Source organism: Orycteropus afer, unplaced genomic scaffold, assembly GCF_000298275.1.
Source record: "Orycteropus afer afer isolate SDZICR_OR568_19922 unplaced genomic scaffold, OryAfe1.0 scaffold00603, whole genome shotgun sequence".
Taxonomy (NCBI): Eukaryota; Metazoa; Chordata; class Mammalia; order Tubulidentata; family Orycteropodidae; genus Orycteropus; species Orycteropus afer.
Genome location: NW_006922190.1, coordinates 266,196 through 281,417, shown reverse-complemented (window position 1 = coordinate 281,417; position 15,222 = coordinate 266,196). Strand labels below are relative to the sequence as shown.

Here is a 15,222-nt window from a genome sequence, read left to right as displayed (position 1 = left end):
GTTTTTGAGCAGTATGTTATTCATTTTCTATATGATTGATCTTTCCAAGGAGTGTATCTACCTAACGTAAATGTTCAGCTCATATGCCTTTTTTTTTTTTTTTTTGCAAAAATTTTTGTTTTAGAATACTATCAGTTGTTTGACTTTTAGGAATTTAGTTATAAGTGGAACAATCAGAATAGAATTACTGAGAATGTTCACACACTGCAAAGAATGTAATCAATGTCACTTAACAATTTGTATAGAAATTATTGAGTAGGAACCTAAATCGCTGTGTAAACCTTTACTCAAAACACAGTAAGATATTATTAAAAATATTAGTTATACCTACTAAAATATTTCAAGGGTTAAGCAAAATAGTAAAATTTAGTAAATAAGTTATAGAATACTTGTAAAAGCCCTATATGCATTTTGGAATTCAGCATATTAAATTTGCATAGTATTAGTATGTTAGTAAGGAGCTCTGGTGGTGTAGTGGGTAAGACTTTGGCTACTAACCAGAAGGTCAGTAGTTTAAACCCACCAGCTATTCCACAGGAGGAAGATGAGGCAATCTGTTTCCATAAAGATTTACAGCCTTGGAAACCCAGTGAGAGTCACTATGAGTCAGAATTGACTCCATGGCACTGGGTTTTGGTAGTGTATTAGTATCGGTCTTTTTTAATTTTGTTATACAGGAGCTCTGGTGGCGTAGTGCTTAGGAATTTGACTGCTAACCAGAAGGTTGGTGGTTCAAATCCAAGGAGGGGTCGCTATGAGTAGGATCCGACTCCACGGCCTTGAGAATGTAGTTAAGCTGAGTATAGAATATGACCATTATCTCTTGGTTACTGAAAGTGATGCAGTCATGACCCTGTAAGTTTTGTGAGGACAGAGGATTTTATCAGTTTTGCTCACTGCTTTATCCCTAACTCGTAGAACAATGCCTAACGTAAATACTTGTTTACTTACTGTATAGGCACTCTGACTGTTTTTGCACTGCATAGATTATTGAATTTTCATTAGCAATTTATGCTGTCAGGATTCTGAAGTTTGCATAGTAAAGTTGGAACTTGAACTATGGTATTGTTTTTCTTAGCAAAATTTGAAGGAATATTTCTAGGAGTTATATGTATAATGTCATAGTTGAAGCTTTTAAGTCTGATATTGATGTGTATTATGTATTAATACATTTCAGGAAGACAAACTTTTGCTTGAGAGCCAACTGATCTTAGCTACAGCTGAACCATTGTGTCTTGACCCTTCTGTGGCTGTAGCCTGCACTGCAAACAGACTGCTCTATAACAAGCAGAAGATGAACACTCGCCCAATGAAACGGTAATTGCCTTTGTGGAAGGCTGAATAAAAAGGTGTTCCTGTGACAAGTAGCTCTAAATTTTTCTAATAGGTTTTTTTTTTCTCTTTCCAAAGTGTTTTTCTTTTTTTTAATGATTTTATATTAATTTTTTTTTCCATGAGTATTACGATTTTTGAATAGTCTCTGCTTGATATCAAAGTAATGCCCGCTCTGCAGTCTTTTAGAGAACAAACTCTCTGTAAGTTTATAGTCTGTTCACCAAAAAAGCAGAGTGGCTAAGAAGAGAGAGACTAATTTTTGAAAATCTTACTTTAATGGAATTCATAATTGTTTTTTAGATTTGGGAAAATATAATCAAGTTTTAGAAGTTAGATTATAACAAAACAGTGTCTTTGTATAGTATGGTAATTGTGTCTTACATGTGTTAGCTATCTTTCTAATTAACAAATAAAACAATGCGTATTAATTTGAACTGCGATTGTAATTGGCTTTTCATTTAACCGAAAAACCAAACTCATTGCTGTCAAGTCAATTCTGACTCATAGCTGCCCCCTTTGGGTTTCCAAGGCAATACATCTTTATGGAAGTCTATTGCCCAGTCTTCTGCAGAGTGGCTGGCAGGTTTGAACCACCAACCTTCTAATTAGCAGTCAAATGCCTTAGGCACGATGCCACCGGAGCTCCTGGCTTATTAAGTAATCTTTAAATAATTATTTGAGTTGCCCACTTCTGATCTTCTTCAGATTTGAAGGCATTCAAAAAGCCTATCCATTTTCTAAATTACATGAATTACTGTATGCTGAGGAAAAGGTATGGCTTTGGAATGAGTGAAATAATTCCACACAGGATTCATCAGCAGTCTGATAACATCTTTCTATCCCTATTGCTAATACCTAAGTCCGAGCCACTGTAATCTTCGTCCTAACTTTGTTAAAAAAAAAAAAAAAAATTTCTTAACTTGTCTTCCTGCTTCCACCTTTGCTCCCTTTCATTCTTACTTGCCATGTAAGCAACCAGAGTAAATTTTTTAAAAACTTCAAACCAGATCATGCCACCCCTTGCTCATATTTCCTTAAAAGCATCTGCTTGCACTTCAGTTCAAATCTAAGCACTTGGGCATGACTTGCAAGGTTACTACTGCTTTATTCTCTCATATCATCTCCTACTTTGTGGACCCTTTTACTCTAGTCACAACTACCTTTTTCTAGTTTTGAAACAAACTAGTTTGTTTTTACCTCAGTACTTTTTAAAATTCTTCTTGCTATGTCATATTCTCATTCCCTGATTTTCCCGTGGCCTCTTTGTTCTCATCAGTAGCATCACTAGGGTTGATGTCATTAAGTCATGGTGTCACTCCCATGGACCTCCTTCCATTCCAGAGCATACAGAATCCTTAGTAACATTAATTATCAATTTTAATCGTAGAATAGGTGTAAGTACAGTTGTAATTTCTTAAATGTAATATTTATTATATGAATACTAACTAAAATTGTTTTGTAAAATTTTTCTACATTGAACGACATTATTAGTTTGAACTATATTAGTAACTGAGCAAAAACCTTTTTTCATTTTTCACCTTTTCCTTTAATTACTACTTCATTCTCAAAAACGTTATATATAGGCTCACAAATACTAATACTACAATATCATAACTAAAACACCAGAAAATTTGACAAAATCAGCAACTGCAGAAACACTGGCAGCAGTAACTGCAGCACCTGCTTCCGTGCATGCAGATGAAACTGATTCAAAGTGTCATTGTAATTGAGTAATAATGACAGCTCTGACCTGAGCCCATTAGAAGCTTTAAAAAGAAAATTAGCATAGAGTTTTAGCCCAGTATGCATATTGATGCATATAAGCTGGGCATATGAATAATGTTTGTTGTTAATAACTAAAATATCAAAACCAAACCCATTGCCATCAAGTCGATTCTGACCCATAGAATCCCCTATTAGGTTTGTAAGCCAGTAAATCTTTAGGGAAGTAGATTGCCTAGTCTTGTAATAACTAAATACAGGTTTGGTTTTTTTTTTTTTTCCCAAAATAAAAATTTCTGCTGAAACACTGCACAAAAATTTTATAGACAGTCATTTTGGTTCATGGCTGTCACTCAGCGTGGTCTGCATCCTCCTAGTGATGCTACTGCTTCTTGTCATATGTTCACTTTGCGTGCCATTTCTGTAGAGTCCTTCATTTTCTTTTCCCTCCTTCCCTTCCCTAATGTTGCCTTCCCTGTCATTTGCCACAGTACCCTGTTTCTTGTTTATGTTTTCTGATAAGTTTATTGCTATCTGAAATTATCTGTTTCCTTTAAATATCTGTCCTCCCCCAACCCTCCTCCCCAGTACCAGCTCCATGGTGTCAGGGATTTTGTTTGCCCTGTTTAGAGTTATTTCACCAGTGTCTAGGACCCTGCTTGTCATGTGGTAATGTTCTGTGAATGTTTGTAATTTCATTAGTCAGTGCTCACTGGTTAAACCAATACATATTCTGAGTTTCTTTTATGAGTTTTATTTAATTCAAATCTCTCAATATTTTAGGTGTTTCAAAAGGTATTCTCGGTCCTCTCTAAATCGGCAACAGGATCTCTCTCATTGTCCACCTCCTCCTCAGCTAAAATTACTTGATTTCTTACAAAAAAGAAAAGACAGAAAAGCAGGTCAGCATTATGACCTCAAAATCTCTAAAGCAGGAAATGTAAGTATATATTTTTAAATGAGGCTTATTAATATGGTAAAACCTTGCCTTATTTTGAATTTTCAGAGCATTTATATTGTTTTCAATTTTTTAGTGTGTAGATATGTGGAAACAGAATCCCTGTAATTTGGCCATACCTTCTGAAGTGGATGTAAGTCAATCTATGAATTGCTTTTTTCATGTAAAGTTCCTTAGTTTAACTAAAGGTAGCTTATACTTGGGGTGAAAAAAGGTTTACATCTTTAAAAAGCAAAATAATTGTTTTCTTTAAAAAAACAGATGCTTCTTATTATTTTATTTATTTAAAAATAAAAAAAGGGACCAGGTTTGCTGGTCTGATCAAGCCTAGTAGAACCTCTGAGACTCTGGCCCCTAGCTGCTCTTCAGGTCTGGAATTGAAGCCACTCCGGTGGCTCCCAGCCAAACAAAAGTCAGGCATATGAGCTGAGCATTTACATTAGATAGATACATTCCTTCGAGAATAGAAGGCCTGAATGTGCACACGGAGACAGCTCTGTGGGCAGGAGTGCATTGGTGGGAAGGACACAGGGAAGAGGTGGCTATGGGGAGGAAGTGGGCAGGGAGCTGTTGCATTGTGGGAGATTGCAGTCAACGTTATGAAACAATGTTTGTGAGCTGCTGTGTGGAAGATGAATTTGCTCTGTAAACTTTGACCCAAATCACAATAAAAATTTTTTAAAAATAAGTATATTTTTAGTAGCTGTGTATTTTTCTTTCATATTGTTGGGTAGTGAATTTAGACCCTAAATATGTTTCAGTGTTTACAGCAGTAATAATAAGCCGGATAATTTTTTAAACGTGGAAAATATGGTAAATATCACATAAACACATGAAGTACGTGTAGTGTTTTCATATTTCATCAGACTTTATTTACATTCAAAATATTTTTAAGTTATTTAAAAATTAATATTTGAGCAGTAGGTAAGATTTAGGGAGATACTCTTTGCTGATCCATAATACACATGAATTGTAAATGATCAAAGACAGAAGGAGGAGTGTTTTGATGAAATGTTTCGTATTTCTTTTATTTTACTGTTTCTCCTGTTTTCCTTTTTTATTATTCAGTCAACACTTGACAGTTGATTAGTATTTCTAATACATGCTTGCTCTTTTTCTTTGGGTTCCTTCCCAGGGTAGCACACAGGGTAGTTTATATGCTCCTCAAGGAACAAGGCATATAAATAGATGTTGAATGTAAATACCAAACAATGGAATTTTGTTTTCCTGGACAGGTTGGACATCCAAAGTTTCCCAACCTTTAATGTACATATAAATCACCTAGTAGCTTGTTAAAATGCAGATTCTAACATTCTCCATGTTAAATCCAACAAAAAAACAAACCCATTGTCGTGGAGTTGATTTCAACTCTTAAACAGTCCTATAGGACAGAACAGAAATGCTTTGTAGGGTTTTCAAGGCTGTAATCTTTGTAAAAGCAGACTGTCAGGTCATTCTCCTTAAGGAACATTTGGTTGGTTCAGACTGCCAACCTTTTGGTTAGCAGCTGAGCACTTAACCAGTGTACCACTGTTGTTGTTGTTGTTTGCCATCTAGTCGGCCCCGACTCATAATGACCCCTCCTTGGGTTTCTGAGGCAGTATCACTATGGAAGTAGGATTGCCCAGCCTTCCTTCCGAGGGAAGGTTTGAACCGCCAGCCTTCTGGTGAGCAGTCAAGTGCCTTAGGCACTATGTTACCAGAGCTCCTTATTCTCCATGTTACCTATGTGAACATGTGTGAAAAGCACAAAGAAATATTAGAAGTAAACGGTATACAACTGAAGGGAGAAAGACACATTATCTTTTGGAAGCTCATATGCGCCTCAAAGAACAAGGCATATAAGTAGATGTTCAATGTAAATACCGAAGGATGGAATTTTGTTTTCCATGACAGGTTGTATACCCAAAGCTTCCCAACCTTTAATGTACATATAAATCATCTGGGAGCTTGTTAAAATACAGAATCTAATGTGTGGGTTAGGGGCTGAGATACTGCAGTTCTAACAAGCTCCCAGGTGATTTAGATGTTGGGCTTCCACACATCACACTGTGAGGAGCAAGGCCTTAGCTAATAGAAAGTCTGTCTCTTGCTGGATCCAAAGACTCACCAGAGCAGCAGTTAAACATACAGATTTCAAGCTCAGCTTCAGAGTTACTAAATCAAGGTCTCTAGGGAGGGACAACGGAGCTCTGGGAGCATAGTGCCTAAGGCACTTGACTGCTAACCAGAAGGCTGGTGGTTCAAACCCACCAGCCACTCCTCAGAAGGAAGATTAGGTAGTCTACTTCCATAGTGATACTGCCTCGGCAACCCAAGGAGGGGTTTGCTATGAGTTTGGTCCAACTCGATGGCACATAACAACAACAGGGAGGGACATGGGAATTTATGTTTTTAATAAGTGTCCACATGAGTCTCAGTTACTTTAGACTCAGGAAGATGAGAACATTTGATTCACACAAACTTGGCTCGAGTCTGACTAGAAAATGACAAAATGTCACAAAAATTTTATCAGCGTTAATATTTTATCTTTCCCAGTCATCTTCCAGTTTTGTCTGCACTATTGTGTGACTATGCCTTTCTCCTTAAAAACTAAGACAAAAGGGAAAAGATCCTCGTTTTTATCTTCTCTTTAACATCCCAATTTTCCTAAAGGAAAGACTATAATAAAGACAAATGTGATGTCAGTTTGGGAACTTAAAAAAAAAAAAGACACTGTCCAGGAAAGCACATGGGTTTATTACGCTTATTTAATGGCAGTAGTGATTGATTGATTTATTTATTTTCATTTTAAAGCCAGTTATTTTTGCTAAATTTATCAGGAAAGTTTTAAACTACTTGAAGTTAAGTAGTTGGTGATACTAGTGATTCAAGAGTTAATAGAATTATTCTGATAAAAATTATATTGCATTTTTTTTAATTTACATTCTTGCCTTTGGTCAGAATACTGATTCCATTATATCCATTTTCTCTTCATTTGATTGTTTAGGTAGAAAAATATGCTAAAGTGGAAAAGTCTATCAAATCTGATGACTCACAGCCAACGGTATGGCCAGCCCATGTAAGTATTGCCAATCTCCCTTTCCAGTAAGATGTGTCTAATCTGGGATACAAATTTATTAAACATAAAGTGTGGTTGCATATAATTTGGAACATTTTAAAGGACTTTGTGGCGATTCAGTGAATTATCAGAAGAAACACTTTTTCCTGTTTTCTTTATATGTAAAGTATGGTCTTCATTTTAAAGACTAATTTTAATGCAGTTTTACTTTTGTTTTGGTTGCATATTGGTTCTGTTAGTTTTCTATTTCAAAGTAATAGTAAGTTTTTCTAAGAATATCCATCTCTTAACAGGAATAACTTCCTCTAATTTCAATAATCCTTTCTTAAAAAGGATTTTTCTGCTCCTTAAAGTAGGACTCCCTGTGTGGTACAAATAATTAAGTTCTCAACTCTCCCACACACTGCCATCAAGTCAGATTCGACTCATAGCGACCCTTCCTTGGGTTTCCAAGGCAGTATCACTCTGGCCAGCTTTCTTTGTGGGGAGTGGCTGGTGGGTTTGAACAGCCAGCCTTCTATAGCAGTCAAATGCCTTAGGCACTATGCCACCAGAGCTCCCAGTTCTCAAATAGTGACCAAAAAGTTGACTATTTGAACCCACCCAGAGGTGCCTCAGAAGAATGGCCTGGCAGTCTGCTTCCAAAAGGTTACAGCCTTGAAAATCCTGTGGAGCACTTCTTCTGTGTACACATGAAGTCACCAAGAGTTGGAATCGACTCAACATCATCTGTGTTTTTTATTTTAAGAAATGAATGATTAACAAATATTTGTGATAACAAAAAGAAAAAACCACTCATAACAAGTAGAGAACTGCTTTCAAAGATTTTATCCTCTTGATATTATTTAATATTTATAATTCATATGTCTAGTATATGATACTCTGCCATATTCCTCTTAAAACTTTATTAGTATTCCACTGGAACTCTTATTCTTCATGAAAATACAACATACAAACAAAACCAATTTGCTGATCGTTTCTAACTCATAGTAACCCTGTGTATGTCAGAGTAGAGCTATGCTCCATAAGGTTTTCAATGGCTGTTTTTTTGGCTATAGACCATCAAGCCTTTCTTCTGAGGTGCTTCTGCATGGTCTCAAGCCTCCAACCTTTTGGTTAATAGCCAAATATGTTAATGATTGGCACTGCCCAGGGCATCCTTCATTCGCAAAATACCATACATAAAAGAATCCTGCACTTTATGATCTTAGGTGGTCTAGACTGCTCTGTAAGTCTACATGCCAGATTCCTTCGTATTGCCAAACACAAGTTAGTCATTTTATTTCCTGATTTTTGTTCATTCTGATTATTTATTAACTTGAGAAGGTATTTATTTTGAATCATCTTTTTCAGGAGGTAAAAGATGATTATGTGTTTGAATGTGAAGCTGGTAATCAGTATCAGAAAACAAAGTTGACCATTATGCAGTCACTTGGTGATCCAGTTTACTATGGTAAAATACAGCCATGTAAAGAAGATGAAGAAAGTGATAGTCAGATGTCTCCAGCCCAGTAAGTTCTGTTAATACATGTTATTGACAAAAATCAGGCATGTATTTCGCAACTCTTGATGAAGCATTAATGAATGAAACTTTCCTTTAGGAATTCATTTATTTGCTTAAATAATTATATTTGGCAGTAAACCTAAGTAAGCTTATATCATAATTAACTTGTTGTCCAAGAGTTATTTAAAATAATACTTTCTTAAAAACATCTATTATGTTATTATTTTAAAACTTGGTTTAAGGGATATGCCTGTTGTATCCTTCTTGGTATATTTATGGGTGGCCATTTATGACTTTAGCCTCTCTGTAAGTGTGGAGTGTTTTAGTGAAATGGTTTGCTTAAGTGTGTTTAAGTGGGAATTAAGTTCACTAAATATAAACTTATTGAAGATGTGTGGTATGGTGGCTTAACGCCTAAGGCATTTGACTGCTAACCAGAAGGCTGCTGGTTCAAATGCACCAGCCACTCGGAAGGAAGATTGGGCAATCTGCTTCCATAGAGATAACTGCCTTGGAAACCCGAGGAGGGGTCGCTATGAGTTGAATCGACTTGGCTGCAGTAAACCCAAGGAAGGGTTGCTATGAGTTGGATTTGACTCAGCAGCAGTGAGGTTATATTTAAAAAAAAAAACCTAAATACATGTATTAACTTTTCTAGAATTTCATTGTATATGTTCTCAATAAGTAGAAAAACATCAGTCCAATAAGCCAATTCACTAAATTTATTTTATAAGAAAATACAATTTTTTGCCTTATCTGAGCGAATCACTGCAAGAATGCTACATGATTTATTATCTTCCTATCTTTCATTTTCATAAATTACATGCTTTAATAACTGTGAAGTTTAAGTTTGAGCTGCATTAACCAATTTTTTTTTTAATGTTTCAGCTCCTCCACAGATGGTCATTCAAATTGGTAATTAAAAAATAAACAGACTCACTATTTTAATTTGTTAGAAATCATGTAAATGTCAGACTCTCCAAAAAAGACTTGTGAGATGCATTTTATTTGAATTGGCAATAAGATGTCTTTGTTTTGTAAACTTGTCTAAAATATGTTATTCTAAGAGCCTGCTGTATAAATCATTAATTATCACTTTGGAATCAAAAGTTAAAATGAGAGGAAAGCCAGAGGCTGTGCACACAGTACATCTATGATTTTGCTATAGGGCAGACCCTTAATACCCCAATTTTCTTTTGATATTTTAGCTTTGCCCAAATAAATCTCCCTTTAATTTTATAAACTGTTTGCAAGATTATTTCATAATTCATTCAAAGCTTGGTCATTGCTTCATAAGTTTAACTGTATTTTTAAAATTTCTTCATGGTATCTTGCTATGTTTAAAATTAATTTATAGAATTAGTATATGTAAAATATAGAAGCTTTCAAAAAGTAATTCTAGGGCTCTTTAACACTTAATTTTTATTTATTTGTTTATATTTTAAATATTTTAGGTTCATTATTGGATCAAAGACTGATGCTCAGAGGTAAAAATATTTGTGTCTATTTTTGGCCTGAAGGGGTATGAAAAACTCTCTTAGGGTAGGGAGTACTCTATTAGGCATCAAAACCTTTGATTCTAGTTAGGTCCTTAACTGGTTGGATATAAAACTGTATTTATGGGCCTCAGTTGGAAATTAGAGCATTTCTAAGGTTCTTTCAAATGCTAAGATTCAGTGATTCTAGGAAAATATTTGAAATGGTGTGATACTACGCACTAAACTGGTAGGAGTGGTTATATTCGTATTTGTTATGAGATTACCTAATTTTAATACTTACAATATTTTTCACAGAATAAGGAAAAATCAATTTAAAGGAATAATGTTTACAATGTAGTTTTGTTTTTAGTAAGAAAACTTAGGACATTTCGTGGGAGCTAAAGAAGATGGTTTCTAGGTAGTGCTTTAGTTGGTATCTAAGTGAATGTCAGTCAGTAATTTAGCTCTTTATCGATTATATAGTCCCTGCAACTTATGTATTAAAAACAAGATGTTGAAAGTCTCTTTAGATGTTAATTTGCAGAATGTTTTAAGCATTTGTTTGTCATTGAAAAGATTCAAAGAATGTACTGTTGATACAAAAATTAATTGCCTAATTTTAATTTCTGAGTTAATTTTGATGGAATTTATTATTTTTTAAATTGCAGTACAGTATTTCCTATATGATAAACGTGTATTTAAAGCAGACTTAGCTAATGCTTTCCTATTTTTTCCCTGATATTTCAGGGTAGTCAATCAGTACCAGGAATTGGTCCAGAATGAAGCCAAATGTCCAGTCAAAATGTCACACAGCTCCAGTGGCTCAGCCAGTCTGAGCCAGCATTCTCCAGGGAAAGAAACAGAAGTATGTTTGATTAACGTTACTATTTTGTGGATAATTGTTTCTCAAGAAATCTGAGAAATTTTAAATTGGCTATTTGAAGCAGGGATAATAGAGAGTAGGTTTTTACTTTTTTTTTTAATAAAATCTCTTTATAATAAAAATGTTCAAATGTATACAGAAGTGGAGCGAAAAGTATAATGAGCACCTGTGTACTAATCACCTGGCTGCAAATTATTTTCCTAGAAAACATAGCAGGGTTGAAGCTTTGCCTTTTTCTTTCACCCTTCTCCCTCAAACTCTCTCTCAACCCTGTTACTTAAAAAGTATTTTTCATTTATACTTTATATATACTGTAATTCGTTGCATGGGCTCATTATGTTTCTCTGTCATGTCTATAATATCTATAGGTACTTTGCAAAGGGTACTTTGCAGAGTTTTAAATTGGGCATTATTACAGTGATCTTAATTTGCAAATTTTTGATTTAATGTTAATTTTAACAAGTATGTGTACTGTCATTCTCTTAGCAGCCTGAGACCGTATCAGTTCAGTCTTCAGTATTAGGAAAGGGAGTAAAGCATCGGCCTCCACCCATCAAACTTCCCTCAAGTTCAGGAAATAGTTCTTCAGGTATTAAATTCCTTATTTGTATGTGATCTTACCATGGGATCATCTCTTTTTAAAATTTTATCCATTTTCATTTACACGTTTCACAAAATTTTGAATTATAAATCTTGGAAATGACTTTTGAATTTCTCATCTAGGTAACTATTTTACTGCACAGCAGGCAAGCAGTTTTCTTAAATCTCCAACTCCTCCTCCTGCTTCTAAACCACCAAGTCTGTCGCGGAAGTCATCTGTGGACCTCAGTCAAGTTAGCATGCTTTCTCCAGCTGCCTTGTCACCTGCAAGCTCATCACAAAGTGAGTCATAACATAAATTCTTTGTTAAATCTTCATAAGCTTTTGCATTAGTGCCTCATAAGACAGCTTTTTTCACCAATGATAGTGAAATCTAAATGTACTGTGTACCCAAAATGTTTAAGTTGTGAGAAGCTTCAGGCAGATCTCTTGTTGATTGTATGTATTATATGTTTATTGTAATTGTATTTGTTTTTCTGTATCTATGTATGCACTCTGTGTATACCTTTCTTAAAGACTTACAGCCTACACATCTCCATGAAAAACAACCTCGTAGCTCAATATGATAATAAGTTTCCAAAGTAGTTTTTTATTCTAGTGTTTTCTAGGATCATTTTACATTTTATGTAAATTAAGCAGCTGATAGGGGGAAAAACAATCATAAGAGTTGTCACTGCAGTCCTACCTTTGTATATGTAAGAAGCCAATTAGTTCAAAGGTGATGGTACAATAAACTAAAAGCTGATTTTTCATAAACACTCCTGCAATTTTATAAATTGTTTTCCATTTCTAAAATGTGATGATCAGAGAGCACTATTCTGAAGATACTAAATTGTGATTTTTACTACAGAATCTTTTTTTTTTTTTTTTTTTTTAATATCAAGAAGTGTTAGAATTCTAGCATTAATTTGGGAAAATTTCTTCCAATTTAGTAAATATCTGAGATACTGTAAGTACAAGTTTGTCAAAAGAAAAAGCATTTCAGTTTTTTAGATTTTTTATAGATAATTGACGTGCTGAAAGTTTTAGTACACTGCACAGTGATAGAGTGGTCTTCGCATTAGATATAAACATCTTCATCTTGATAGCTCAAAAGGTGTAATTTTTCTGCCTTCTTGTTTTGCACAAAGAAAAACATAAATTTTCTGAAAGTCTTATTCACACTACTTATGTTGTGGGTATAGATTATGTTAATCTACTGCACACAGTTGTTACTTTAAGTAAGGGTTGAGTGACAGCTTCTGGACATTCACATTTCTTTCCTTTCTTTCTGCAGGACATGAAAGCTAAAAAAAGAAAACACCTCAAGAGCTTTTGGTTTTACTTTTTTGGTTTTTGTTTTTTGTTTTTGTTTTTTTTAAAGAATTGATAAACTGTGCATACTTCATTCACAACAAATTTTCTGTACATTCTACAATTAAATAGAAGTACACAGTTACTGTTAAAGATGCAGTATTATCTATCAAATACTTGCTTTATTAATGTTTTTTGTAAATTTGTCAGAAAACTTGATGTGTTAGGAATTAAACATGTATATTTAGGTGCCAAATACGATTATTAACCTTACATAATTCATTCATCGTATTCACAGTTTATCTGAGATTGTTAACAGAAGATGAGCAATATTTTTAAATGAAGTTCTCAAATAGTAATGTCTTAAATAACAAAAATTAATTCAAATTCCTTTAAATATTTTAGGCCAAAGGCAGCATGCAGGAAACTAACTTTTAAGTGGGTACTAGGGTAGAATACAAATGTATATTTTTACTGTTACTGCAATAGCATCTTTTATGGGAACTTTTAGGTGATATACTGCATCCTTAATTGTAATTGAGTGTAGCAACACTCATGTATCATGTGTAGAAATTAATACTTGCAGTTTACTGCTTTAAAAAAAAAAAAAAACAAGAACAAATTGTCAGTGCTAAGTAAGATTCCATTAACCTTATTTTTAAAAGGACTGGCCATTTATAACAAACTAGCAATTTTTATTTTTCTCAATGAGCAGGATCTGGAACTCCTAAGCCATCTACTCCTACACCAACCCCTTCATCGACCCCACACCCTCCTGATGCTCAGAGCTCAACTCCTATTACCCCTTCTGCCACCCCTACTCCCCAAGATTCAGGCTTCACCCCTCAGCCCACTTTGTTAACTCAGTTTGCTCAGCAGCAAAGGTCTCTGAGCCAGGCAATGCCTGTAACGACCATTCCTCTTTCTACTATGGTAACATCTATAACTACAGGAACCACGGCCACTCAAGTCATGGCAAACTCTGCTGGACTTAACTTCATCAATGTAATGGGCTCTGTTTGGTAAGTTTGCATTGATGTACTGTTTTTTAAAGATATTCTCACAAGTCTAAAAAACAATTTATTTGTGAAATTAACAAATTGCATATTACTCAGACTGAAAGAAAACAGATACATATAGAAACTGCTTCAGCATGTATGTTTTAAATTTTAGGTAATACATCTATTAACTATACTAAGATGATGCTTCACATGGAGGGCAGCTTAGATTTTCTGCTTGTCCTCTGTGTTACCATCATTTAATCCCTTATCTAGAGTTATACTTGTCCTAAATATTTTAGGCCAAAGGTAGCATGCAGGAAACAAACTTTTAAGTGGGTATTGTGGTAGAATACAAATGTATATGGTAAATACTTAATCTTGCTATCACTGTCTAGCATAAAAAAAAAACTGATCACAGAATTGATACTTAAGACTATCTTACTGTGATTGTTTAGTTGTTGGTTTGCTTTTGTTTTCCGGGGTTTATTTTTTGTGTGTGCATATGTCTGTGTGTGTGGATGTAGGGATTATTATGTACCTGATATTGTTTTTACAGTTCAAGTTTAATGCTTTGTCTTTATTCTCCTGCAGTGGAGCCCAAGCTTTGATGAGTGGTTCAAACTCCATGCTGGGCTGTAACACTGGTGCCATAACTCCTGCAGGAATAAATCTGAGTGGCCTTCTTCCCTCAGGAGGTCTGCTACCAAATGCATTGCCAGGTACACTGCCAGCTTCTCAAGCAGGTCAGAATATTGGCAATAACTTCTAAAAGATTAAACTTCATGCTAATATAAAAATGTCATTTTAGAGGTATTCTCATTTTATTTCAAAAGTCTTTACATTAATGATATTTTAATTTGAAACCATCTAGTAATCAGTCTCGGTGGAAAAAAACTTGGTAAGCCTGTAAGTCCTTGCAAATGATATCTGTTGCCTTCTAAACATTATAATATAATTATATTATAACTTTAGTAGCCTTAGTGTTGTCAGTGTAGTCATATGCCATGTAAAATAAATAGTTTGAAAAGGTGCATTGTGCATGAGAGGCAACATAACATGTCACTGAAATGCCTGGATTCTGGAGCCAGGAGTCTCTAGCTATGTAATCTTGGATAAGTTACTCTTTCTGTTTCATTTTCTTTATGAATAAAATGAGGATAGTAATGGCATAATGCCTAAAGCATTTGACTGGTAACCAGAAGGCTGGCCGTTCAGACCCACCAGCCACTCCTCAGAAGGCAGATTGGGGAGTTTACTTCTGTAGTGATACTGCCTCGGAAACCTAAGGAGGAGGTTGCTATATGTTGGCTCCAACTCAGTGGCAGTGGTTTTGGTTTTTGGTTTGTTGTAAACGATACTGATTTCCTTATTTCTTTTTCAGCAATCT

General features: G+C 34.8%; 1 protein-coding gene across 1 annotated transcript in view; it reads left to right on the top strand.

The window, feature by feature from the left end:
- Positions 1-15,222, top strand: part of SUPT20H (SPT20 homolog, SAGA complex component) — a 69,554-nt gene that overhangs the window by 15,218 nt on the left and 39,114 nt on the right. Inside the window, exons 8-19 of the mRNA XM_042783030.1 lie at positions 1,178-1,317; positions 3,841-3,997; positions 4,092-4,148; positions 7,005-7,076; positions 8,430-8,587; positions 9,469-9,495; positions 10,035-10,067; positions 10,806-10,923; positions 11,428-11,530; positions 11,665-11,823; positions 13,787-13,856; positions 14,427-14,578. Coding sequence (XP_042638964.1) covers positions 1,178-1,317; positions 3,841-3,997; positions 4,092-4,148; positions 7,005-7,076; positions 8,430-8,587; positions 9,469-9,495; positions 10,035-10,067; positions 10,806-10,923; positions 11,428-11,530; positions 11,665-11,823; positions 13,787-13,856; positions 14,427-14,578 — 1,246 coding nt within the window. The remainder of the gene's footprint in view (positions 1-1,177; positions 1,318-3,840; positions 3,998-4,091; positions 4,149-7,004; positions 7,077-8,429; positions 8,588-9,468; positions 9,496-10,034; positions 10,068-10,805; positions 10,924-11,427; positions 11,531-11,664; positions 11,824-13,786; positions 13,857-14,426; positions 14,579-15,222) is intronic.